The 26,460-nt window shown below is 42.1% G+C and overlaps 1 protein-coding gene across 1 annotated transcript in view; it reads left to right on the top strand.

The window, feature by feature from the left end:
* The window catches only part of Abhd2 (abhydrolase domain containing 2, acylglycerol lipase), a 102,562-nt gene that overhangs the window by 21,304 nt on the left and 54,798 nt on the right, over positions 1-26,460 (top strand). Inside the window, exons 2-3 of the mRNA XM_027919748.2 lie at positions 680-779; positions 3,154-3,354. Coding sequence (XP_027775549.1) covers positions 3,161-3,354 — 194 coding nt within the window. The 5' untranslated portion in view covers positions 680-779; positions 3,154-3,160. The remainder of the gene's footprint in view (positions 1-679; positions 780-3,153; positions 3,355-26,460) is intronic.

Genomic DNA, 26,460 nt, shown 5'->3' with positions numbered 1-26,460 from the left:
TTGGCTTCCTCTGATGCTTTGTAATCTATAGATCTTTTAGCACACTCTCACAGGGGACTTGGGGCTCTGGCCCTCCATCTCTGGATAAGCACTGGAACCTTCTAGTGCCACTTTGCAGCCAGCCTTGGGGACCCCTGTCCAGTCACAGATCTGGCCATTGCTACAGGTCCCTCACCAATGCTTTGAGCTCTGTTTCTACTACCTTGTTTTTGAGCCCATCTGCACCCTTTTACTTTCCTTAGCTCACGTTTTTCCTTTCACTGTGACATGTCTGAGAAGGAATGAGTCAACTGACTGTGCTGTCCTGATCACATTATATCATTGACCACATAGAGTTGACACCTGTTCTCTGAGGCATTGCTGAAGGTCACCTTGTAAGATAAAGAGTCAAAGCAGTGTGAAGTTGCGTTAGCCACTTTCTCTCCAACAAAGGCAATAAGGACCCAGCAGATCACTTGTCCCAGCAGCCATAGAGAGCTGTCTATTCTTGGTGGATTAGCACAGGCTTCCCCCAGCAGGTTTGTGAAAATGGCTAAGTGTCCAAGAGTGTGGCACTGCAGGTGAATTAAAGAAATTGTCTTTTCTCCTAAAGACTTTAAATGCAGAGAAAGTTAGACTTGATTGTGTTTCAATTAAATAGTTTCTCATTCTTTAAAACCTTTCCATCCAATCTTTTCAGCTTTCAGGTTAATTTGAACAAGAGATCTGACCTGATCAGCCCAACTGTGCAACTCGTCGAGGACAGTTAATATTCACAGTGAGAAGAATAAGTGATATAGGTATGTATTGCAAGGATTTTTCTGTTTGTGTGTCATTTCCACCCCTCCCCCCATGTGTTAGTGAGCAGTGAGTAGAAGGGGAAGAGGAAGGATTTGTTTTATTTATTTATTTTTTATTCAATGAGAATTATTAACTTTGGGCTGGGATTGTGGCTCAGTGGTAGAGCACTCGCTTACCATGGGCAGGACCTGGATTTGATTCTCAGCACCACATAAAAAGATTCTCTCTCCCTCCCTCTCTCTCTCTCTCTCTCTCTCTCCTTAAAAAAAAAAAAAAAAAAAAAAAAAAAAAAAAAGAATTACTGACTTAGATCAACCAGGAGACTGATAAAACCATTCATTGCATTACTCTGTTCTCTCCAACAAAGGCAATAAGGAAGGACTTCCATTTCAGTTCCATATTATCAGTACCCAGGCAGAGAAACTGCAATTTCTGATAGGTTTTATTTTTAGGGCTTCCACTTACTAGACTTAAAAATCTATATTAACAAACTGCCTCATCTTGGATATTAGTCGAGCATTGTTCTGACCAGCATAGATGGCAGAGCTCCAGCAAGGTGAGGGCTGAGAGCTGCAGATTCAACCCATTGAGCATCTTTTAGTGCAGTGCTGTGTACTTTTTAAGTCCGCGGACCTTGCTGAGAATCTGAGAGCTCTTAACCCTCTCCCCAGAAAATCACATACTCGCATAAGCTTTCACATATGATTTCAGGGATTCCCCAACCCTAGAATTCTCTAGGAACCCACAGACCTCAAGTCAAGAATCTTTGTTGTAGGAGTCTGTAGAAAGCTTTCAGGGGACATGAAAAGCTTACCCTCACCCTTACCCCCAGGAGTGAGGAGAAAAATCACCAGCAGTAAGTTTTAAGAAAACTGCTCATCACAGGCCAAAGGCAGATCCTGAGGTCTAGCCTTAATGCAAAATTTTGAACAGGGTAAGTTTAAAAACATTGTTTTCTTGCCCTGAAGACTGCTAGTGAAGGAGCTGTGCCCTTTGATTTCCTTTCCTTGTTCAGTTGAGAAACTCCACCAGAGGTTGTCTGCACTGTTTTTTGGTTCTGTATTTGCCAGAGTCATCTTGATTTTAGAAAAGACCTCTCTGGACTTGCCTTAGGTCTCAGGAGAGCTGAGTCAGTTATACCCCAAACATTTTTAGGAGATTTTTTTTTGCCCGTCTATTTTGTCTCTATGGTTGGCTACCAGAGTTCTCAAGATGACTGTTTTTAGCAGAGGCTACTTGAAACCCTTCCAGGGGGAAGTAGTTGCCATAGCTACCTGGGCTGTGAGAGTTACCATTTTCTCTTTTTGGTTCCCTTGTGGTTTCCCTAATCCTTAAGGTAACAACTGATAATGTTACTCTGCTGAGTAGCAAGGAAAATACTAGATTTTTGTGGCTGTTGCATTTGTTTCGTTGTTGATATTTGGTCTTATGCATTTGACATGGGTGGTGTGTGTGTGTGTGTGTGTGTGTGTGTGTGTGTGTGTGTTTTGTACATAAGGCAAAGCTACCTCAAAAGATGAAATATTAGGAGAGCTTGGGAAAAATCACATGTGCATATATATTTTCTATACTGCAATTTAAAATTTTGATCCAGTGGTTTAATCTGGTCCATCTTTTTTCCTAATTTTGAACTAATGGCAACAGTCCAGTGCCTTCTGCAGGAAAAAATAATTGGTGAGTTCATTTCACACTATCTGAAACCCCCAAAAGCCAAGATCCCTGTTACCCAGGCTGAGAATTAACTAGACTCGCACCAGGGCCTCCTTGAGCAGAGGGCTAAGTCAGACTGAGGTTTCTGTATCTTTACCTGCTTTGAAAAAAGAGAAGTAGGGTCAGCAGGCAGTAAATACAGCCACACCTGCTGGCACCAGCAGTCCTTTCTGTGTTTCCATCCAGGGCTGTAAATACAACACTGAAAGCACACCTGGTGCTCCAGGTGCAGATTAAGTCTATGGGGAGATTTAAGGTGGCCTGTTAACAGAAATCAAAGCACTACACCACCCCCCGGCACCGGTCCTCTCTTGCCTTTCTGACTAGTCTTATTTTTCCACTTTCAAAAAGAACTCTATCCTCAGTGTTTTCCAATTTGCTTATCCTGTAAATGTTCAAGAGATTAAAGAAAGAATAGAACACCCTCCTCTGTTTGCTCATACTCAGGACTGTGTGTGTGTGTGATTAGGGCTGTGGCCTGTGTGTTCTCTGCACAAGCCTAGATCTGAATTTTGGAGGCAGCAGAGGTGGGCACTGCTTCTGATAGAGGAAATCATAGGCACTGATGGGGCAGGCTGGGTTCACCTGTGGGTTGTGTCACAGTAGGACATGCCTCTGTGGTGGGGTAGGCTCTAACCCTCACACCTGTGCTCTAACCCCCAGGTCAAAAATGAATGCCATGCTGGAGACCACCGAGCTCCCTGCCGTATTCGACGGGGTGAAGCTGGCTGCAGTAGCTGCGGTGCTGTACGTGATTGTCCGCTGTTTGAACTTGAAGAGTCCCACAGCCCCACCTGACCTCTACTTCCAGGACTCGGGGCTCTCACGCTTTCTGCTCAAGTCTTGTCCTCTTCTGACCAAAGAGTGAGTAGACTGTGTGCCCTCTGTGTGCCCAACCTGCTGATCTCTTTGGCTTTGTGTGATATTCAGAGAAGAACCTTGTTGGGCCATGGATATAGCTCGGTGGTAGAGGGCTTGCCTAACATGCATGGGTACTGGGTTCCATCCCCAGCACCAAATGGGGATAGAACACAAAAGACTTCTCAGATTATGTCCTTAAGGCATCAATGGAAAAATGGACCCATTGGTGTTAAAACAGCCACAGTCTTGTTAGTAGTCTTGTGTTTAAACCCTGGAGGGTGGGAGAAAGAATCTGATTTTTGTTGCCTGGAAATTTCCTGTACTCCAGTGTAGTGTCATTATCCAAGACAAGGACTTTGCAGGAATGGTAGTTGGTTGTTAGGTAGATATGGAAAACTTGGACTAGTTCTTTAGCAAACACCCTATTGCCAATCACAGGACAGGGAAACCATCCTTACCCCAAATAACTGATAAGCACAAAGGCATAGACCTTTGTGCTTATTTGGGTACTCTCCATCACCATATTGAAAAATATGGCGAGGGTTAGCTAAGAGAATGCCCTAAAAGGAAGTGGCTTCATTCCCAGTGTGCCAGGTTTCTCTGCACAAGCCTAGATCTGAACTTTGGAGGTAGCAGAGGTGGGCACTGCTTCTGATAGAGGAAATCGTAGTTGTAAAATCGAGGGCAACTGCCTTCCAGCTCATACATACTGTTTTTAACATAGCAGTATTAATTTTCCCCTGCAGCTGTCTTCTGATAACTATGCCTTGCTTTGGGCTGAGCCAAGCCTCAAGCCTGGGGCATGCCATGCCCTTCCCATCAATCTAAATTCCAGACTCCTTTCTTAGAATTGCTGCTTTCCTCAGCCTCTTGCAGCTGATCCTTTTCTGCTTGTGGGCCTCACAGGACTGCAGCTCCTTGCAGAAATGTCTTTCTCAAACTGTATTTCTTCACTACTTGACTAACAAAATTTCCAATGCTCAATGGATAATAATAGAAGCGTTTCTCTCCACTGTCTTTTGGGGATTGATAACCCTGGATGAGTGCTTATCTTTTAAGAGCAGACAAATGGGCAACAGAGACATGAGTTCAGCTTCTTGCTTTGTCCAGTTCAGTCATCTAGTTGATTTTCACATTGTGGGCTTCTGGTGCTTGGGGTGCCTGTATATGACTATGCAGTTTCCTCATAGTCATGTCAGTGGTATCATGACCTCGAGTCTGAGAGATGTTGCTTAATACCAGTGGAGCACCACACACAACAGAAATGTCATCATATTGAGTTTGAAACTGACCTTGTGATGGACCTTACAGTAGGTTCCACAACCAGGCATCAAACTAAGGATGTGGTGTTCTTATGTCACACTGGGTTTGCAGAGAAAACTCTTCCCTCACAGAGGATGTGCACAGTAATTGTGTATTTTGGAATTTGCCCTGCATTTTCATACTTCACTTTGAATGTTTCCCCAATACTTAATTGAGGTAATTCACTAATTTGGCCTGGCACCCACTTTCAGATTGAGAACTTCTAGACCCAGTTTCTTGATCATCTGTCTCATTTTAGGAGATCTTTTGAAAACCAAGGTATTTAAAAGCCTGCAAGTTTATATGCAGATGAATGTAAATTTGCACCCAGCATCACTACCTTAGTAATTAGAGAGAGGAAACCTTGGGAAAGCTGCTGTTGCCCAGGCGCCAGAAAAACATCATGTAAAGTTTGATTCGGTACTAATTAGTCAAAGTATAAATAAAAGCTGAGTATGGTAGTTTTTTTTATGTCTTTCATATTCTTCTTTCTTTATTGCTGTTGTTGTTTTAATATACTTTTTATTTTTTAATTTTATTTGTTGTTGTTGTTTCCATATTTTCCCTTTCAAAAATAATGCAGAGTCATGAAGTCCCAAGGTCTCCCTTTGCCTTTTTCCCTCCCTGGCACACATTCTTTATGAGCCTTAAGGACTGGCCTGGTGTCTTTTGAGATGGCCCACCCACCTCCTGATTTGGAAGAATGTCCCTGCTCCCATCCTCTCGGAGGCCCCAGGCAGTGTGCAGAAAGTGAGCCTCAACCTGAGCCAGTGGCACTGATTTGGAGCCCTAGTTTATTGGCCACGGGCCAGGCTCTCTCCCAGGAAGTCTGGATTAGGAGGGTGGGGTGACCTAGGTTGAAGGCAGAACTGGTGTTTGTTTAGGAATTAGCTACAGTTTGAAGGTGGGTGTGAAAAGTCCCCAGAAACAGTTTACTTCCAAAACCTGTTCTTTTGATTATAGGACTGGCCCTCCTACAGCATTATTGGAGCATTATTTAAGCAACTGAATTGCAATTACACAAGTCTTCTGACTTGAACATGACAAATGGTTAAAGGACAAAGAATTCTGTTCCCCTCCACTTTCAGTAACCTCTTTTTTTCTGATTTGGATTCTAATTTTAGGAACACCTATATCCTGTATTTATGAAACATAATGTTTTTAGATTCCTCTTTTGTCCATGTTACTGCATTTGAAATTTGTTGAGTCTCTCCCATAGAGATTCTGCCACTTAATCCTCTTAATGACTTGGGGATCGGATTCATTATTCCTGTCATTTAAGGATGAGACTGGGAGTAGCAGAGAGGGAAACTGAACCCAAACTGGAGTGTGATTCCAAAGTTGATTCCTTTCTTATCCAGGGGGAAGCTAAGAGGGAGTTTTGTCAGGGTGTAGGTGAGAGAACTGAGACATGGAGCAGGAAGAGGCCCTGTGTGGCCTTTGATCCCTGCATGACCTCTTTTTTTTTTCCCCCATCACTCTGGTGGAACCCACTATCCTCTGATGTTCTTTCTCTGTGTCATATTTCCGAAACAGCCTCTTGTGTATTTGAAGCTGTGGGCAGGAAATGTCTGTTATGGGTAAAAGTCCTTCTCCTGGGACTTTGAAGATTTTTTTTTTAATGAGGAAGCCTGTCTGCAGCCTTCACAAGATCTCGCCTAGGCTGGAAAGTTGGTTAACTGATTTACAGTGAGCTGTTGGCATTACTCAGTAGCCCTGACTACTGGCAGTCCTTATTATGACTTAATGCAAATCGGAACATATCCCCCTGCTGCTCTGGGGCAAGAAGCGAATTGGTGAAAGGTGGACATTCAAAGCATGCTGTAAGTGTAGGGATTTTTTTCCCCCTCTCAACAGTAAAGTCAGTTTTAAACTCTGCTTTAAGATAATTGACCCAAAGATACAGCATAAATGAAACTTCCAGGTCTGAAGGAAGACCTTTGCTTCGGTGGGACGATGTGGCTCTTGTTCACTTAGCAACAGATCAATATTTACCTAGTGATTCATTTTTTTGTTTTCAAGAAGTGTTTGCTTTTAGTGAAACAAGCAGACCAAAGCTCAGTTCTGAACTATGAGGAAAATCTAGGTGGTGATACAAATCTCCATTTTTTTTAAGAATAAAAGATTTAATGCATATTCATTTTTTTTAAAAATAGAAAATAAAGCACACAAAAATCATCTGTAATTCTTCCATCCAGAGATAGCATACCATTGCTATTTTGGTAATCATCTCTGTGGTCTTTTCTTCTGAATGTACTCCCCTTCCACAAAAACAGGATGGTATGATTTGTTTGTGTTTTGAGGTTTGTTTGTTTTGTGTGTGTGTATGTGTGTGTGTGTGGTGTGGTGCTGGGGATTAAACTCATGGCATTGAGCATGCTTGGTAAGCGCTATACCACTGAGCCACATACATCCCCAGCCCCGGGTTGATGCATATTACCTGGTGACCTGTTTGAACATTTTATATGCTATAACCATTTGCCCACACTGCTGCCTGTCTTCTAACATTCAATTTTTAACATTCTGTCATTCATTCAAATTTCCTCATAGTTTGACAGCAGTAGTGGAGAGAAGTTTGAACTAGGGTGCAAACCTAGGTCTTCTACCTCCATACTAGCCAGGAAACTGTAGATAAAGTGCAGCTCCTTTGGTCTCCAGTTTCCTTCTATGTAAAATGAAGTAGTCAAGATATGTACATTGCCCTTTGACACTAGTATCCTCTGATTCTGACACTCTTGCTTTGCCAGCAAGCATCAGAAAAGTCCTCCAAGAAGGACCCTTGATATCAGGCAAGGAAAGAAGCTAAAGAAAAGGGTTTTCTTGTCTGTCTGTCCTCTCCTGACTATTCCATTCCCATCCCCCATACCCTGGAGACAGGCTGGCACTGTTTCCCTTGAGCTTTTTTTTTTTTTAATACTTTTTTCAGCTATCATTTATATATATAGCAAAATGCATAAATCTTAAGTATTCAGTTCAGGACCTTTTTACCTATGTATTCATCTGTGTAACCACCACTCCCTTGGGCTTTTACAGGAGCACCCCCAGTCTCCTCCCTCCTTCTGATCCAACCATCTGTCATAACGCCACTTGAGTTGGCTTCCTCAAGCAGGCTATTACTTCAGGCATTCTGCAGTGTGATGCCCCCAACCTACTGGTCCAGCTTCATAACTCACTCATGACATTCTCCACCGGTCCAGCTTCATAACTCACTCATGACATTCTCCGGTTGCCAGGAAGTGCCTGTCCTCTGGGCTCTTGTCCTCTGGCTACTCCAGATTCCCTTCTCTCTCCACCCAAATACCTCTTATCCTGCAAGAAAAACTTGAGCAGCATTGATTCTGAGGAACTTTCCCTGACTTGTCCCACACCCCTTCAGCCGGAAAGAGTCCCTCTTATGTTTTTCTACCACATTTCTAGTCTCTTTTGCATGTTCCACTGGTTTTGTAAGAATTTGTGTGTCTCTCTCTTCCCTATCACTGGAGTAGATGTACCGGGATCAATAGCCGCCCACTTGGTGAGACAGATTAGGATTCTGGCAGTTCCCAATCTTTAGTACAATGTCATTCTGTCTCTCATTTTCCATAAACAGGTGTAGGTGAGAGATGTTCTAGTTTTGGAGAATGCCATGTGGGCCAGCAAGAAAAACTTCACTGTCTCCAGCTTGTTCAGTGGCACCCCAGGGAATCAGATGTACCTTTAGTTCTGACAGAGCTTTGTTTTTCTGGGAAGCCTCTCCCCTGTCTCTGGAAGCAGATGGATTTCATTCATTTATTGGTCTTTAATTAGTCAGTGCAGCTGCAAGTCCCTGTATAATGGCAGTCTGAGGTCTCTACCTTTTCCTGTGGGCCTCCCTGAAGTTTCTGTCACCTAGGTCCAGGTTAGAAAGTGAAGACGGGTAGCAGGTGTCTGTCTCTGGAACCTGCTATTAAAGTTATATATTTCCCTGTGGTAAGCCAGGCTGCTGCTATTTCACTCATTAGGAGGCTTGTCAGAGCAGGTTGTGGTGTAGCTAAAGATGAAGGCATTTAGGAGAAGCAAGATGGAGTGCTCAGCTAATAGACAAACCTAAAACAGAGAGCTGAGGCATCTTCATGGGATGCAAGAGACATCTAGGAGCCCCTGTGGGGTCCAGCAAGTGAAAGCAGTATGATCAAAACCACAGCCATGTGTCTGTGGTTCTTTCTTCCCCAGAGATAGAAACATAATAGTTTCTTTTTTGCAACTGGCTGCCACCTGTTTTACTCAGAACTGGATGTTATTGTTCTCCACTGGGGTTGAGATACCTGAAACTTGACTGTGAGGATCATGCCCATTCCAACCCCAAACCAAAAATAACAGCTCCGCTATGCATGGTGCCCTCTCTGAATGTTTCTTCATGGAAGCTGCTTTACCGGGTTACAAGAGAATGGCAGCAACCCATGGCTTTTCTGTATGTGGTAATGGAGTTATCTTCTGGGGGTTTCCTCATTTCTGTCTTCACTCAGAGAATAAGTCTCAAATGGGAATTATATTGAAATGTCATTCTCACCCTGTTTAGTTAATATCTTTAGTTTCTCACCAGTCATCTGGTCATTTTGGTTCATGAACATTTAAGGATCTACTTGTCTTGAGACTAAGTTGTTGGGAGAAATTTTTTAAAATATTTTTTTAATTGTGGATGGACACAATACCTTTATTTTATTGATTATTTTTATGTGGTGCTGAGGATCAAACCCAGTGCCTCACATATGCTAGGCAAGCATTCTGCCACTGAGCTACAACCCCAGCCCTCTTTTGGAAGGATTTTTAAAAGATCATTTTTAGAACTGGGTATGGTGGGACATGCCTATAGTCCCAGTGGTGCAGGAGGCTGAAACAGAAGAATTGCAAATTCGAGGCCAGCCTCAGCAACTTAGTGAGGTTCTAAGAAACTTAGTGAGATCCTGTCTCAAAATAAAAAGATAAAAATGGCTGGGTACATGGCTCAGTGGTAGAACACCCCTGGGTTCAATCCTCAGTACTGCAAATAAATAATGATTTTAAAAGAAGCTTTTCATTTTGGAGTTTTCTAGAGGCATTTTTAATTGATTTCTTTGCAACTCTGCCTCCTAATTATTTCTGATCATGCAGAGCAAATCTACTTTTGATTTTTCTCTTAAACAATACCATCTCTCTCTTATATATACTCACTTCCTGACAGTAAAATCCTTTTTTCTTTTTTCTGTCCCAAATAAAAGCCTGGTTCTATGTAAGCACATACTGAATTTGTCATAGATGTACAAGATAAGCTATTTTTGTCTTCATCTACAAGGAAATATTAAATAATATGTCTAGTTAGACATACCCTACAAAAAGAACTGATTCAAATGTCTAATAGTGCAATACATGGAGTTCTTTTCCAGATCTAAAGAACATAGGACTCCTGTGTAAACTACTCTCCTGCCATTTTTTTCTCCCTGCCTCATTTTTATAAGGCCATTTATTTGCAGTGGCAGTGCCAAAGCAGAGGCTGTGACAAAGGCCTTTGATGTGGATGATAGATATTTTCTCAATGTTAAATACAACATTAGGCAAATGCAGCTTCACACACCCACTTCAGTCAGATTCCTCCCAGGTATAGTTTTGGAGCCAGCACAGCTTATTTCTAGTGAGTTAAAGCTGAAAAGAATTTCATTAGCTTGGGCTTAAATTCCTCTTAGTTTTTTCTTGCTCACAGACATTCCATATCAGATTTAAATCCTTTCCTCCTTGGCTGAACACTAAAGCTTTGTCCTTTTTGCAGGATAAACTCCTAATTATTGCTTTAATTCTGTTGACCTGATTTTACCCATTTTAAGAGCTATACAAATATTTCCTTGGATGCTTGTGGTAAACTATGAACAGTTATAGCCCTCAGACCTGTAAACTTACAGTTACTTAACTGTAACTTAAGTTACTTGCAAACTTACATTAAGTTTAAGATATAAATATATATCCTGAAAGATGAAAGGCTCAAAATCATCTTTATTGGATGGGACTGAAGAGCCTCAACTGAGGTTACTTTTTCAAGTGACTTCATCTTAAAATTGCTTATGCAATTTTGAGTGATTGTAATTATAATTAAATTGTCAAGACAAAAAAAAAATCCTAAATTACTGACCTTGGGATGTAGTTCTCTGTACTAGGCTGGCCAAAACTTTCTAGTTTGGCACTGACAGGTTTCCTAGGACATGAGAATTTCTGTGCTAATGCTGAAGAAGTCACAAGTAAACATGAATGAGTTGGTCACACTCTTAACTCACTGGCTTCTGCCATCATTTGGTGAGGTTTTTTGAGTGGGTGTTCACTTGAAGGTGATGTATACTTTGCCAGTGGCCAGGTTTAATTTAACTCTTAGATATTGGGCTATCTGCATGGTCTCTGCCCTAGCAGGTCACTTATTCAAGGAGCTAGTCATGATAGGAAGGAAAGTGCCACCATCTTTGAGGCATCTTGTGTGGAATCCTGATGACTAACTTGAGTCTGCTAAAAAATTCATCCACTTTCTCTAACTTAGATCCGGGCTTGGCTTTTTTTTTTTTTTTTTTTTTTAAGAGTCTTCGTGCCTTCTTTCAGGAATTGCTGAAGCCTGAAATATATAAAAAGATTCAGAATCCAAAATATTAAAGACTTTCTCTATTTAGTTCATATAGAAGAAGTCTCATCTCATGCCATGCACTCTAAAGCAGTAACTTAAGTTAACATTTTCTCCAAATGTCTGTCCATCCTACTTCCTGCCCTGTTCCTCAAGCCTGAAGTTTTTCTTCAGGGGTCTACTATGTCTTCAGAAATGTAAAAGCCACCTATACACAGCAGATTCCACCTGTGCACAACAGAGTCCATTGTCACATGGTGACATCACACAATGTCAAACCCAGCACATATGGATGGACAAGTGGGTCTCTACTCCTGTCCTAGATCCTTTTACTAAGTTACCCCTCCATTCCAGTCTTTCCCAGACTAGGAACCAAGGTCCATCTTGACCCACCATCCTTAACTTCTAACTCTACTTAAACTACTTTACTTAATTTACTTTATAGGTCTTGCCTGGTATCCACCTTTGTGGTCCTTCTTGATATGTTGTTGCCTGAAAATTGTTCCAATATCTAGGAGCAGAAAATGGATCTCACCTTCTGGAAAAGTGCAAAATTTCCAAGTGTAGCCAGCTTTTATCAGCTCCTCATGTTTTATTGATCCCACGAATTCCGTAGTTACCAATTTTGATCTCAAGCCGATCTTTTTATCTGCCTGCCTCTCAGCATGCCTCCCCTCACTATGATAGTACATTTTCCACTACAAAATAATATGTACTTATTGGTAAAGTATATTTAAGACAATAAATTGACTCCAAAAATAATATTCTAGAGGGTAACAATGTGACTCCTAGACTCTTAGTGCCAGTGTGGTCCTCCAGTGGCTAGAGATCAAGAGCTCACTACAGTCATACTTCATCTCTGTCTGAAGCAGCAGTGAATGAAGTGACCAGCTTTGGACCCTGGTTATCTTCAGCAACATCAAGACTATCTTTCCTGGGCTGGAGGTGTGGCTTAGTGGTACAGTGCTTGCCAGGCATGTGCAAGACCCTGGGTCCCATCCACAGTACGGCGGTGGGGATGGAGGTGTTCCTGTAAATGGAGTCTGGAGTCTGTTGTGGGGGATTGGTTTTAGGATCAGAATGGTAGTGATATCATAGTTACTCAAGGACAGCTTTTTTCTAGGTTTATAAGGAATCTATCCACAGAACTCTAGGAAGCTGTTATTTACACAGAAAGCTGTAATCCTGGTTTGTGTATGATCAGATGAGATGCCGTTGTTGTGGCCACCCCAGCAACTGATAGAGAAGCGCCAACAACTAGCAACAGTGTACTCCTCAGCACTCTTCATCTGCCTGAGGTAGCTGCCTACAGTGTTATGGTGAGCCATGGAAGTGAGTCAGTCATTGTGACAGCCTTGGAACCACCCTAAATCTCCACCCAGTGTCAACTTCTGATCTTAGAATGAGGGCTCTTGGTTAGTGTGGGCACTTGACATCCAGCCAGACTACTTAACTTTTGAGGTAGCCATTAAAAAAGTCTGTACTCTGAAACATTTGGGAAACCTCACCAGGAGGTCAGTGACTAGCCCAGAATTCTGTGGCCTCCCAGGAAGGGTAGAGGTTCAAGAGAAGCAGCAGGTTATGTATTTTTCCATTTTTCCACTGGGTGCTAGTGCTATTACCATAACTAGCCTGATTTTCCTGTAACATGTAGCACCAGGTCCTCCTCCTGGCAAGACCCTGAACTTGCTCACGCAAGTTGGTAAAGATCAGTTTGAGTTCCATATTAATATGAAATGAAAGCCCCCATAATTTCTTTTTTAACTTAGAACTTAGGAGCCATAACAGTATGTACTTTTCCTGCCTTGGTATTTGAATAAAGGAAGGTTCTTCTTGTGAATGAATAAGTAAAGAACTATGTATTTTAATAATCAATTAATAATAGTCAGTAATCTACTCTTGCAATCTGCTCACCCCCTGCACCCCACATTCACCTCTTCTTGTATATAGTCAACAATACCTTTTCTCTTATTTCCATCTTCTCTAACCATCAAAATCCTCTCTCTCCTTCCTTCAAGACCTTAAGTCCTACCTCCTCCAGCATCCTCTAACATTTACCCATCTCTGTCTCTTTTGCTCTTCCCCAGTGATGGGGATATAAGCAGAAACCCTCCGTGTGTATATCTTCACCCCCAAGTTAGAGGCTTGAAGACAAAAACTGTTTTAAAATTATCTGTCCCCCATGGCTGCTACTTTGTGCAGGATCAGTGAACACCAGTGCTTAAAGATTGTCTTGATAGGAACCATGTGGTCAAGTGTCAGAATGAGTAATTTAGACAAAGGATAAAGGAGTATTAAAAAGGGAGATGGGGGCTGGGGCTGGTGCTCAGCAGTAGAGCGCTCACCTAGCATGTGTGAGGCACTAGGTTCGATCCTCAGCACCTCGTAAAAATAAATAAAAGGCATTGTGTCCAACTATAACTAAAAAATTATATTTAAAAAAGGGGGGAGGGGCTGGGAATGTGGCTCAAGCGGTAGCGCACTCGCCTGGCATGCGTGCGGCCCGGGTTCAATCCTCAGCACCACATACAAACAAAGATGTTGTGTCCGCCGAAAACTAAAATGTAAATAAAATATTAAAAAAAGAAAAAGATTACAGATCAGGGCTGAGAGTATAGCTTAGTCAGTAGAGTGCTTATTTAAAAAATAAAAATAAAAAAAAAGGGGGAGATGGAACTATGCACCTAGAATGAGGACGTCTGAAAGATTCATCAACTTTGAATAGGTCGGATGGTATGAGAGAAGGCACAGAGGTTGGTGGGGCAGGAGCCCACGACAGTCATCATTTAAGAAAGCACTCTGGCAGAGAACTGGCTTTGCCTTCCAGGCCAGCACTTCTCACCTACCACATTTGTCCTTTTGTCCTGTGGGCCTTCCAACCCGCTACCAAGGTAAGAAGGTGGCAGAGACCTTGGCACATGTCCTCATTGTTGCTGCTTTACCCTGACCCCACATCACCTCATGCTCCTGTCCCCCAGTTCCATGATCTTCATATGATTAGACTTTGACCATCTCTCATAATTCCCAGTGATGAACTTAGTGTTGTTTGCATGGTGTTTGGACCTGCCACCCAGTCTGCCCTTTGCTCATTGTCCTTTTGATTTTGTTTGCTAATGAGTGTCTGGCCCTCTCACTGGTCTGGTCTCCACAGTTGCTTCCTGGCCAGCCCTTAGACAGGTCCCCATGCCATGATCTGGTGACAAGAGCTATCTGATGACACCTGAGAGTCCTGGTCTGTAGGGGAAGGAAAGGAGGTCAGATCACATGGAGTCTAAAATTCCAAGAAGGAAGGAGTTGGGACTTGTGCCTGGTGGTGGTAGGAAATGGAAGGTTAGGTCAAACTCCGAGGCCTCCAAGGTGGAATCAGTGGTGTAGGAGGATAATGGAACAGCCTTGGGCACTGGAAGAAAGGGCTGAGTCACAGATAATGCCAAGGTTACAACGCACTGAGAAATAATAGAATCATGAGCAGAAATAGAGAAGTCATGGGGCTGGGGTTCTGGCTCAGAGGTAGAGTGCTTGCCTACCATGCATGACACACTGGTTTTGATCCTCAGCACCCCATAAAAAATAAAATAAAGATATTGTGTTCACCTATAACTAAAAAATAAATATTTTAAAAAAGAAGAAATAGAGAAGTCACATGGGGCAGCTATTCTCTCGGGGAAGGTTGTTTGGTTTGGGGCTTGTCTCTGGGAATTATACATAGACAGGTATCCATGTGGCTACAGAGCAGCTGTGAGCTCAATGCCAGACATGCAGATTACAGGTCATCAGGGCAAATAAGTTTAAAAGGGCAGGGCTGAGAGAGAGAGACCCTGAGGACTGGTGTCCGAGGCACATCATGGTCAGTAAGGAGGTAGAACCAGCAAATAGCCAAGAGCAGACAACAGGACGGGGGAGTAAAGAATCAGGGACCTGAAGTGTCACGGGAGCCAGAGAAGAAAAGCCATTAAGGAGGTGTCAGAAACCACAGAACGTCAGGATGAGGTCTGACCAAAGGCCTTAGACCTTGGCTAGAAAGATTCAGGAATGTTGGAGGATGTGTTTTCAATAGTAAGGTGAGAAAGGAAACCAAAGAAGCTAGTGAGGACACAAAAGACTGAGAAAGGAAGAAATAAAAATAAGAAACTAGAGAAGAAATCAAAGTTCAATGAAAGTTTTCCCCTAAGATTGAAAATATAAGTGAGAGGTGCCTATTGAGAGGGAAGAAGCTAGGGAGCATCAGGGCATGGGGATCCAGAACTCAGGCTCAGACTGAGACCCACCTGGGCTCAGATGCCAGCTTTGCTCCCTGCTTTGTGAAAACAGAGTAATTGATCTTAACTCATAGGTTCGTATGAAAAGGAAAAAGAGCGTGCAAAATGACTTATAGGACGTCTGGCATGTGTAAGAGTTTAGTAAGCATAGCTGTTATCATTATAGCTATTTTTATATTGTTAGCCAGATTAGTTGTACAAACAATAAAGGACATAATGTACACAGAGTTCATGCAAGTATCTTTGAATGTTAACAAGACCTCAGTGGATACGTAGGTAGAGGATATGTCTAGATAATTTCCATAAGAGGAAATATGAGTAATAAGTACCAAATAATGCTTAGCATTGGTAACAATGAAACTTTTAAAAATGAAGTATTGTTTGATATTCAGAGGAAAATCAGGAAGTATTATCAATATGATATTAAATTAGACACAATTCGTCAAGATGGGCTAGTTTATGCTGTGGTAACTAATTACCCCTAAATCTCAGCCTTAAACACACAAGCATCCATTTCTCATTTGTGCTACATGTTTACTTCAATCAGCAGGAGGGCTCTGCTGACAGAGTACTTCTGTAGTCACCCACTGAGACAGAAAGAGGGATGTGGCACCCCACACTGGCTCTTTAAGGCTGCTGGCCGGAAGTGGCACCACGTCACTTCCTTTCCCTTTTTACTGCTTAAAGGAAGGGGTGTGGCCATGCCTATCTCAAGAAGTGCACTTACTGTGTCCAAAAGCAGGGAGAATGATGGCAGCCACAGATACAGCCCTGTCATTTGAACCTCCTCTCAGTCCTTCAGTCTCTCTCTCCTCACCAGCCCATTGCCTCTGCCTCTGCCTCTGCCTCAGCCCAGGACATCCCCAGCTTTCACTTGGTGTAACACAGTAATCTCACTTCCATTCTCTGCTGTGGACCACCAAGTAATCTTTCTAAAGCACAAATCCCTGCATCACAGCCCTGCTTTAGACTGCAGTGGCTCCTGACTGGCTCCATCTCTCTCGCATGCCTTGTGTCTAGATTAAAATTCCCTCACTTTCTATGACACCACATAGTCTCTTGGGCCTGTGTTTTACACTGAGATCCTTCTTCCTGGAATACCCTCATAACTTCACACACCTCCTTATTTGAGAGAACACAGATTCCCTCCTCTTTGAAGAAGCCTCCACATTCAGAGTGGTGGTTTTATAGTGTCCAGTCCTTTCATTGTGGAATTTACATTTATTTGTATTACTTACTAATCTATATACTGTGATAGATTATAAAATAACTTAATGATAACAGCAACAAAATAACAAATATTATAATTTTAAGGGTGCCTGCTTCCACTGGCTACTGACTTCAGTCATTACCATGTATTTTCTTTAGTCTTCCAAAAAATCCTTGACCCACCTCTACCTTCAATGTTTAACAAATGAGTAAATACAACTCAACAAGATAAATTATCCAAAGTCACAAAGCTGTCAGAATGAGATTTGACCTTGGTCTCTCTGACCCCATAGTCCTTGTTCTTTTCCTTATGCCAAGTATCCTCATTGCCCAGTATGATATTCAGCACATAGAAGGTACTCACTAAGTATTTATTGAATGTATAACAGATTATAAATAAAACAGTAAAAAATATTAATTCTTCTATCATGAATTTAACCCAAAGAAATAATTAAAACAAAAATAAGAGCACAGGAGCTTGATTAAAAAATGGCAGATTGAAAACATGTTTATCTTTACTCCTCTCTCTTTTTTATATTTTTTTTTGTTTTTTCTTTTTTTAATTAAATTTTAATTGTTATAAATGACAACAGAATACATTACAATTCATATTACACACATAGAGCACAATTTTTCATATCTCTGGTTGTACACAAAGTAAGAGTCACATCCTTTGTGTACATGTACTTAGGGTAATGATGACTATCACATTCCACCATCTTTCCTACTCCTCTCTTAATAGCCACTAAAATGTTAATAAGGGTTAGAGGGGAGATGGAAGTGAATGAATAGAAAGCAGATGGTCAGGTGGAAACTGACTTAGAAGACTAGAGAAATCTAAAACCCAAGCTTGCAGAGGGGGATCCTGAAAGAATCAGCTGATTGGAAGGCTCAGCATTGGAGGCACCAGATATCTTTGAGCATGGGTGTGAAATGTGTCTGACAACATGAAGATTGGTAGAAAGTTCTCTAGTCTTCTCCCCTCTCATACAGCCAGAGGACTCTCTGCTCTGCCCTGGCAAGAGACTGGCAGCTTGAGAGTGGGTGTGAGGCACCAGTCCATGGAGTCTGCCTTCAAATAAGTCCTAAGTCATAGCCAATTTCCCCAGGGAGATGGAGGGATTTTCCTGAAGGGAAACTGACTATCCCCAGAGACACTGCTTTTTGAGGATCCTCTTAGAATAGCTTTTTGAGGATCCCCCCAGGTTGACAGTCCTCCCCATGTCTACAGATAGCTAACTCTGCGTCAGTTTTTTAGCACTTCATCTTGCAATAGGAACAGAAGGACATTTGAAGAAAGCCTTGAACATGAAAGATAAAGATAGCAAACAGAAGAAAGGAAGTAGAGGGAGCACAATGAAATAGGTTGAAGTAAACTTAAAACCTGTCATGCATATACTCAGATAAGAGAGGGTATGTATGCATTTGGCAAGAATAAACTACTATAAAGTTGGAACATTCAGAGAACAGGAACGAGCTTTTAGAGCAGGGGGAAAAAAAGATTATTGGAAGGATTGGAAGGTAAAATTGAGTATCTCTTCCAGCAAGGAGAATAAAAAGACAAAAAAAAAAAAAAAAAGTGAATGGAAAGTGGAAGAGAAAATTAGAGAATCAATCCAGAAAATGTAACACCAAATAATTTTAGTTACAAAAAAGGCCAGAAAAAAATAGAGGGAAGGAAATTATCAAGGCAATATCCAACAGCAATCCCATAACTGTAGGACTCGACACTCCATAAGTGGTGGCACCAGCCCCTGACCTTGGCATTTGTCTTTCATGTGTAAAGAGAGATGAACTTTGCTTTAGCAGAGCTTTCCAGAGCATGCTTTTCTATATGGTTTTGTGGTGCTCTCTCACTGTGTGGACAAAAAGGAAGGTCTGGTCCTTAAGCTGCCTGACTTTGCACAAGGGTACAGTTGTTGACCATTTGAGGACATGTTTTTCTGCATTCTCACTCCATAGGGAGAGCTACCATTTCAACAGGACTAACCCACAGCCATCAACAGTGGCTTCTTTGAGCTTTTTGGAACTATGTTCCTCTTCTTGAAAGGTCAGGGCAGCTGCAGCGTTTCCTTCCTTTTGCATTTCTGCTCAGGGCTGCATTTCCCAGTAGCTTTCTCATCAACCAGTGAGATTTATGACTTTGCTGTCTCCCTTGGTGCTGACCTTGTTGGCAGCAGGCTCTTACATTCGTCTTTCATCTTCTCTTTGTGGAATCACTTAGAGAATCTTCTAAATGACTATAGGAAGAACATCTCCATTTGTGTCTTAGCTGCTAAGTATCCCATAAACAATTTGTTTAACCAGTCTTCTGCAGGAAAGCTTCATTTATTTGTAATCTTTTGCTTTCATAATGCCACAATGAGTCATTCTGTATTTGCATCATGATGCGCACGTGTGAGCATCAGATGCACTTCTAGAAGTGGAATTGCTGGGTCAAAAGGGAAGTGCATGGAAATTTTGCTAGGTGTGGCCCCTCTAGCCTCTCCCCACATCCCTGTAGGAGAGCGCCTGTTTCCCCTATGCCTGTCAACATCAAGGGCTCCCCTACTTTTTGATATTTGCCAAACTGGTGGGTGAAATATTTTCTCACTGTAGTTTTAATTTGTATTTCTTTGATGAAAGAGACTGTGGTGTTTTTTAAGATATATTTAAGAGTTGTTTTTATTTCCTTTTCTATCAACTGCCTGTTGGTAGCCTCTGACCATTTTTCTCCTGATCAATAGCCAGGAGAGAGTTCTTTATATACTAGGGAAATTAGCCCTTTGTGATATGAATTACAAATATTTGTTCCTGGTTTGTCATTTGTCTTTTGACTTTGCCCATGGTAGTATTTGCTATGCAGAATTTTTAAAAATGTGTACATAGTTAAATTTTTCACTCTTCCCCGCCCCCCGCCAGCTGCTGGAATTTCTGTTTTCCTAAGAAAGGTCTTGTTTGTATCAGAATTATTTAAAAAAAAAAAATTCTGAAATTTCTTCTAGCACATGTATGATTTCATTTTTATTGTAAAATGTTGGATCCTTGTAGAAATGATCCTGGTGTGAGGGGTGTCTCCAGCTTACTTTTCTAGATGTCTACTCTTTGCCCAACATCATTTGTTGAAACAATATGTCTTTATCGCATTTATTCAAATGCCACCTTTTTCTCTGATTAAATTTCCTAGATATATGTTCAGGCTTGTTTCCAGCCTTTTATGTTGATGATCCTGAGACTATACCATTAGTTGTAGTTGTATAGTATGTTTTATGGTGGGCAGTGGGGGCAGGGCAGATAACCCTTTTTGCTTTTCTTTTTCATCATTTCTTAGGCAATTATAGCTAATTCATTTTTCCAGATGAACTTGTGAATGCTTTCTTAATTCCAAATGTAAAAATTCTGTCGTTTTTATTGTGTATCTTTTAAATTTATAGGCAATTGAGAGAGAATTGACATGTTTGTGATGCAGAGTTTTCCAGATCAAGTTCATTTGTTTAAGTCCCTTGAGCCTTATATAAAGTTTCCTTCTTTTTCTCTGTCTCATGATTGTGAACTCACTGGGAACAAGAATAGAGTCAGGTTCTGAGTGTGGCTTCTTAGTAATGATCTATATAATTACTGACAAAAAGAAACATCATTTTTATTAAATATTTTAAGAACCATCTTTTTTTCTAACATCATTGCTTGCCATTTTGTGAGTTATTTTCTGCATATCAGAGGAAGACAAGCTGTATTACCAAATGCTCATGTCAAACATCAACATTTGAGTTCTTTTTTTTTTTTTCCAAATTGCCAGTGTGAATTAATTAAAAGTTCTATACTCTAGCATAACTTCTTGCCACTTCACTAGAGGAAAGAAGTTCTCTTTAGAGGTATCCAAAAAAATTATTGACATCTTTGTTTGAAGACCTCCTTAGGAGCAGTGTGTCCTCTGCCTTAAACATCTTATGGCCAGACACAGGGACATCTCTCAGGAGAAGCCTAGAGCAGATTCTATTAATCTGAAAATTTTAGAGGTTGCCAATAGAAACAAAGTGGGGAGACTCCCAGCTCAGTTACCAGGCCAAACCTTAGATTTACCAAAAATCTCCATGTAAAAACAATACACTTGGGGCTGGGGATGTGGGTCAGTGGTAGAGCACTTGCCTAGCATGTGTGAGACACTGGGTTCGATTCTCAGTACCATATAAAAATACATAAAATAAAGGTATTGTGTCCATCTACAACTAAAAAAAAAAAAAAAAATACTTCAGGGAGTGCTGCATAACCACAAACAGAAGCTTCTTTTCTGCTCCCAACCTCTCACCTCCAGTCTATACCCCTAGGACTCTTCCCAATTCCACCTACCGCTGTGTTTTGGAGTCTGACCATAGATGAATGAAAGATCATCGGACTGTAAATGGCACCGTTACCTTTCACCAGAATGCATCTCATCTTAAGAGCCTTGGAGAAAGCAGTTCCCTACTGGTGGGAGATCAGAGGCAACATTCTAAGCCAAACTGTATCCATCTTTATTAAAGATACTTTTCATAAACAATCATGGTATTCCATGCAAGACATGGGCAGACAATTATTAATAGTATACAGCAACTTTCTAACTCCCTTCTTGGATGGGCTACCAAAATCAGAAAGCCACTATAAAACCCAGTGAAGTCTTCATCTGATGCTCTGAATAGGGAGAGTTTAGAGTGAAGATTGACATTTCACATTTAGCATGTTGTTTAGTAACTTTTTACAAGCCAATCCTGACTTTCTGAAAATGGCAGAATTACCAGTCCGAAGATCCGAAGTCTAAAAAAAGGAACTACTGCTCTTTTGAGGGATACCATCTCAGTGTTGTCCCTGGAAAGTCCAGATGGCCTGACATATTGGTAACTGGGGAGCGAGTGAAGTCCCAACAGGACTCTGGGATTAAGGGAGACCTTGTAATGGCATAGAGGAGCAGAAGACATGAAAACAAGTTTTCCCACACTACACATAAGACGTTTGTATCAAGGTGGCCATATATGTCAATGTCAAGGAATCCCTCCTTCTGGGAGCCAAGAGGAAGTCTTTCAAAATTAGAAGGGACAGAGGTTTTCCCCACAGCAGTCCTACTTTGGAGATATTTTATCTGTGACATATACCCTTTCCCCAGAACAGATCAACAAAGTGTTTTGTGTGCTAACAACATAGTTTAAAAAAAATAAAGTAAAAATTCTGTATTTTTTAAAAACTTATTAAAAAATAATATTTCAAACTGTGTACCAGAAATATAGAGTTACCAAAAAACGCACACATTTCACTTGGCATCTCCAGCATCTTCCACTTTCTGGGCCTGGTCTGCTCTGGCATCTCCATTTTCGGCAGGACTATTCTCATCCTTGCCAGCATCCACTGTTCTCTTTTTCCCTTTGGGTACCTTCTCCCCCTTCTTTGCAGGGGCCTTTTTAGACTTAGGCTCTAGCTTTGCAAGAGCAGGGTTAGCAGACAGCCTTGCAGATCTTCTCTGTGGCTCATCCTTCACTGTGGCTTTGTTCCTTAGCATCCTCTCCAGCCTTTCTCTCATGTCAAGTCTTGTTCTTAAAGGAGGATTCCATGTAGATAATGCAAGAGCTTCACAAGTAGGTATTCCCTTTCCTCCACCAGGAATAGTGACAGATAAATGATGGATTTTTTCCAGTTCTTCTCTTTCTTCCCACCCAAACATGGCACAGCTTTTGAGGAGGACTTGGGCTGAGAAGGAGCCAAAGGCAATACTGGGTTGGACAAAGAGCAGACCATTGGCATCTATGTGCCTGTCCTCCAGACAGGAGAGAGGTGACTGGGGCAATGGGGACAAAAGAAAGATGTTCTGGATGCCTTGTGTCAACATGTATCCTGTTTGGTCAGCATAGGTGACTTTTTCAAATCCATAATTTCACAATAGGAAAGGTGAAGCAAGGGAATAGTGTTTTTACTGTAAAGTCTGGGCAAACAGAGTGTGTTTGTACTTCATGCGTAGCACTTTGGCATCCTGGTTTCAGGAGCTCCAGTGCATCCTCCAAAGGTCAGGTTTGACTAGCTTTTTGCAGAACTAGTTCTCTAATAGATGACATTTGTTGGGTAGAACTTCAAGGCTGTGCTGGGGTTGTGGCTCAGTGGTAGCATACTTGCCTTGCATGCTTGGGGCACTGATTTCGATCCTCAGCACCACATAAATAAATAAAATAAAGGTATTTTGTCCATCTATAACTTTAAAAAAAATTTAAAAAAAAACCTCTAAAGGTGTCTAGTAAACTATATCCCCAATTAAAGTATAGTTTCAAACCAGGTGGAAGCATGTGGGAGGCCCTGGGTTCAATCCTCAGCACCACAACAAAACAAGAAAACCAACCAGGTGGAGATATCTACAAGGAGGGAGGACTGTGCATGTGCTTCCACATATGGAGTGATGTGGCCTGTCCTGAATGCTGCTCGTGGGACAAGGAAGATGATGGGATCAGATAAACTTACACTTAACATGAGAAAACAATTCTAAGGCTTTTTAAACTGGTTTTCTTTGAACTTTAAAAAAAGTTTTTATTTTTCCTTAGAGCAAAGAAGTGTGGTTTCATTTTAAGTGGTTTTATGGTAACTTATGGGCCTGTTCTCTTTAGCATTCATGTTTAATAGCTTACACAGCATGCAAGAAGGGTCATAGATGTGCCAGCTTGGCCCAGCAGCCCTGCCATCCTGTATTTAGAACCAGTTACAGGGACAGAAGATGATCTTTATCTTGTTTCCTCAGGCCACTTTTGGTCATTTGGGAGAAACAGAATAATCTTTGCATTGGAATTTTCCTGTACAGAATCCTGCAAATCAGGAATAGAATATTTAGCAACAACAGTGAAAATGTAATGTGTGGCAGCTGTGAAGTCGTATTTGCCTCTAGTTGGGAGGGGAAATGTGTTCAAAGCATATTTCTGATGTGCCTATTAATGGCTATTTGGAAAGCTGAATATGAGATAAAAGGCCCGGATGTTTGTTCCTGAGGCTCCTGATGAAGTCTTTCCCAGCCTCACCCTTGACTCCTGCAGAACTGGTATGATGTGTGTGCAGTATCTGCTCCACAGCCAGCCTCCTGAAAATGCGCAACTTCTGGGCAGCTGAGTCCTAGTGGAGCAGGGTGCAGCCCAGTGGGTGGGCTATCTAGAGATCTGCTGTTGACCCAAGCTGGGTGCAGGAGAGAGGCCCGGAAGGGAATTGGAAAGAGAAACCCAGCAGGAGCAGCAGGAGGCCTGGGTCCCAGACCTGTGCAGGGGAAGCTCTGGCAGTTCAGGATCCAGGGTGCATATCTACAGAAGGTTCCTGTAAACACCAAAGGGTTCTCCCCTTCCCAGCTTCCTTGCCTCTCCTGTGTGTCCCATATGTCTGTTGTGCACATGTGTGCATGCGTGCACAAACACGACAAATCACAGAGGAAGGCCCAGAGACCAGCGTTTCAACCCCTAGAACAAAGCTTGCTCCCAGAGTTCCCCACCAACGATGCTGGGCCTGCTGAGTTTATTCTCATTTATTAAAGCAGGACAAAAATGCTTCCCCAAATCAGACACCTGTCACCTTTCTAGAAGCATTTCCCTTCTCAGTTTCACTATCATTCCCTCCACCCCCCACCTGAGTCTCATTATCTCTGGGGAGAGACCCACTATGATCATATTATCATTCTGGCCTCATCTCAGAAATAACCGAATGTGAATCTTCAAATAATTACCCTCCAGATGTCTCTGCCGGAAAAAACTCCACTAACATGCAGAAGGCATTTACAGTTATGAAAAACATGTAAAACTAAAGAAATGGCTGTCTGTTGAATGCATGTAAAGAACGCCATAGAGAAGTTTCCACAAATTCAATTATCGATTTGGAGAAACATGATTTTATAGAACATTCTTCAAGTTGATTAGACAGGAAAAACCAGGCACAGGGACGTTGAAGTGTTATTTTGGGGGGAGCTGGTGAGAACTCTGTGAGCATGGCTGGGAAGAAGAGCTTTGCAGTGAGCTGGAGGCGTGTCCTCTAACCTGGCGGTGCAATACCGGGCAAGTCCAGGTCTGTTTTTCTTAGCTGTAAAATGAGGGTGATATGCAGTTACCCAGAGTTGTTGTGAAGATTAAGTGAGAGACATGACTAGCCCACCCCTGATTGAACGCTCAGAAGTGTTCCTGCTCCCTGGGAACCCTGGGCTCCCCCTCTTGAACCGAGTTCAACTGATGCTTCTCTGCCATGTGGTTGCATCCTGTAATGTCATTCCATTCTGCCTCTCTACCCATTGCTCTCCCCTCCTCTCTGTGACAGTAGTCCTCTGGGTGTTCAACATGATCCCTGCTCCAGATAACAGACCCTGAAAGGGCAGGCACTGTCACTTGCTGTATGCTCTGTCTGCCTCATAGCACCCATATCTGTCAAGTTTTATTGAATCAATATTTAAAAGCCAAAAGAATCTAGGGGAGGTAGGCTCGGCCCTGATACTATCTTTGGTTTGTTCCCAGGAACTGACAGTGCACCTCTAGTTAGGCATTTATGGTCCACATGTCATTCTTAAAACAAATCTCTCGGTCAGAGTAAAGGTCACCTCCTCAGTGAACAAATATTTTTCCTACGATGGGAAATTTGTTTTTCTTTACCCGAATGTGTGCTTTGAGCAGAGTGGAGGGCCTGTTGAGATGGGCATTCTTTGGAAACCAAGGAGACATCCTAAGCACGTGTCCCTTGATAGTCCCAGCCAGCCTGACTTGAACCCTGTGGGTATCTTGGCCAACAGAGGACATCAGCAGCACTTGAGAGTGAGGCTGCCAGGAGCAGCCATGTGGTGAGGCTCTGTGGATCTGATGGAGGGAGATGTTTCTTTTAGGGTGGCCTCCCTGGGACAGTGGGGAAGCCCTCCCACTGCTTTTTGCCTCAGTTGCATTTTGGGTCTTGCAAAAGAGGGAACCTGCAAGGCAGAGTGCAAAGGGGCGGAGCTGTTGGTAGAGTTGAGCAGCCTCTGTTAAGAACAGTCAGGGTCTGTGCAGTGGGGAGGCTTCCAGGGAGGTATTAGAGTCACAAATGCTTCTCCCCAGGCCCTACCAAAAGAGCTACAGTGCTGACATTTTAGAGTCAGACTTAAGAAGATGGTCACCTGTTTTGCTAGATGACCTTTTATTTTTATTTATTTATTTATTTTTACAATACCTTTATTTGTTTATTTGTATGTGGTGCCAGGGATTGAACACAATGCCTCACGTGTGCTAGGCAAGTGCTCTATCACTGAGCTACGCTAGTTGACCTTTTAAATAAGTCTCAAGAAAGAGTTCCAGGCTGGGCTGGAGCTACAGCTCAGTGGCAGAGCATATGCCCAGCATGCACAAGACCCTGGGTTCCATCTCTAGTACTGCAAAGAAAAAAATCCCTATAACAAGAATGAGTTCCAGGGCTGTGGATGGCTGACAGTTCTCTATGTTGAGAGTTCTTTTTCCTACCCAATGCCTTTGAACTTATGCAGGAGATAAATTAAAGATGAATTCCTTATTTCTTGTTATCATTGCAATATTTAACGATTATCTTGATATGCTTTCTAACATACTGTGGAGTTGCATTTTATGCCCATTTAACTTATGCAAATTCAACTCTGTTAAGAGAAATCCCAGTGGTTGGAAAGGCTGAGGCAAGAGGATCACGAGTTCAAAGCCAGTCTCAGCAACTTAGTGAAACCTTAAGTAACTCAGTGAGACTCTGTCTCTAAGTAAAATATAAAATGTAGCTTCCAATATGGCTCAGTGGAAGTGCCCCTGT

This window comes from Marmota flaviventris, chromosome 2 (genome assembly GCF_047511675.1).
Source record: "Marmota flaviventris isolate mMarFla1 chromosome 2, mMarFla1.hap1, whole genome shotgun sequence".
Lineage (NCBI taxonomy): Eukaryota > Metazoa > Chordata > Mammalia > Rodentia > Sciuridae > Marmota > Marmota flaviventris.
The sequence above is the reverse complement of the archived record's forward strand: the minus strand, read 5'-3'. Positions and strand labels throughout refer to the sequence as shown.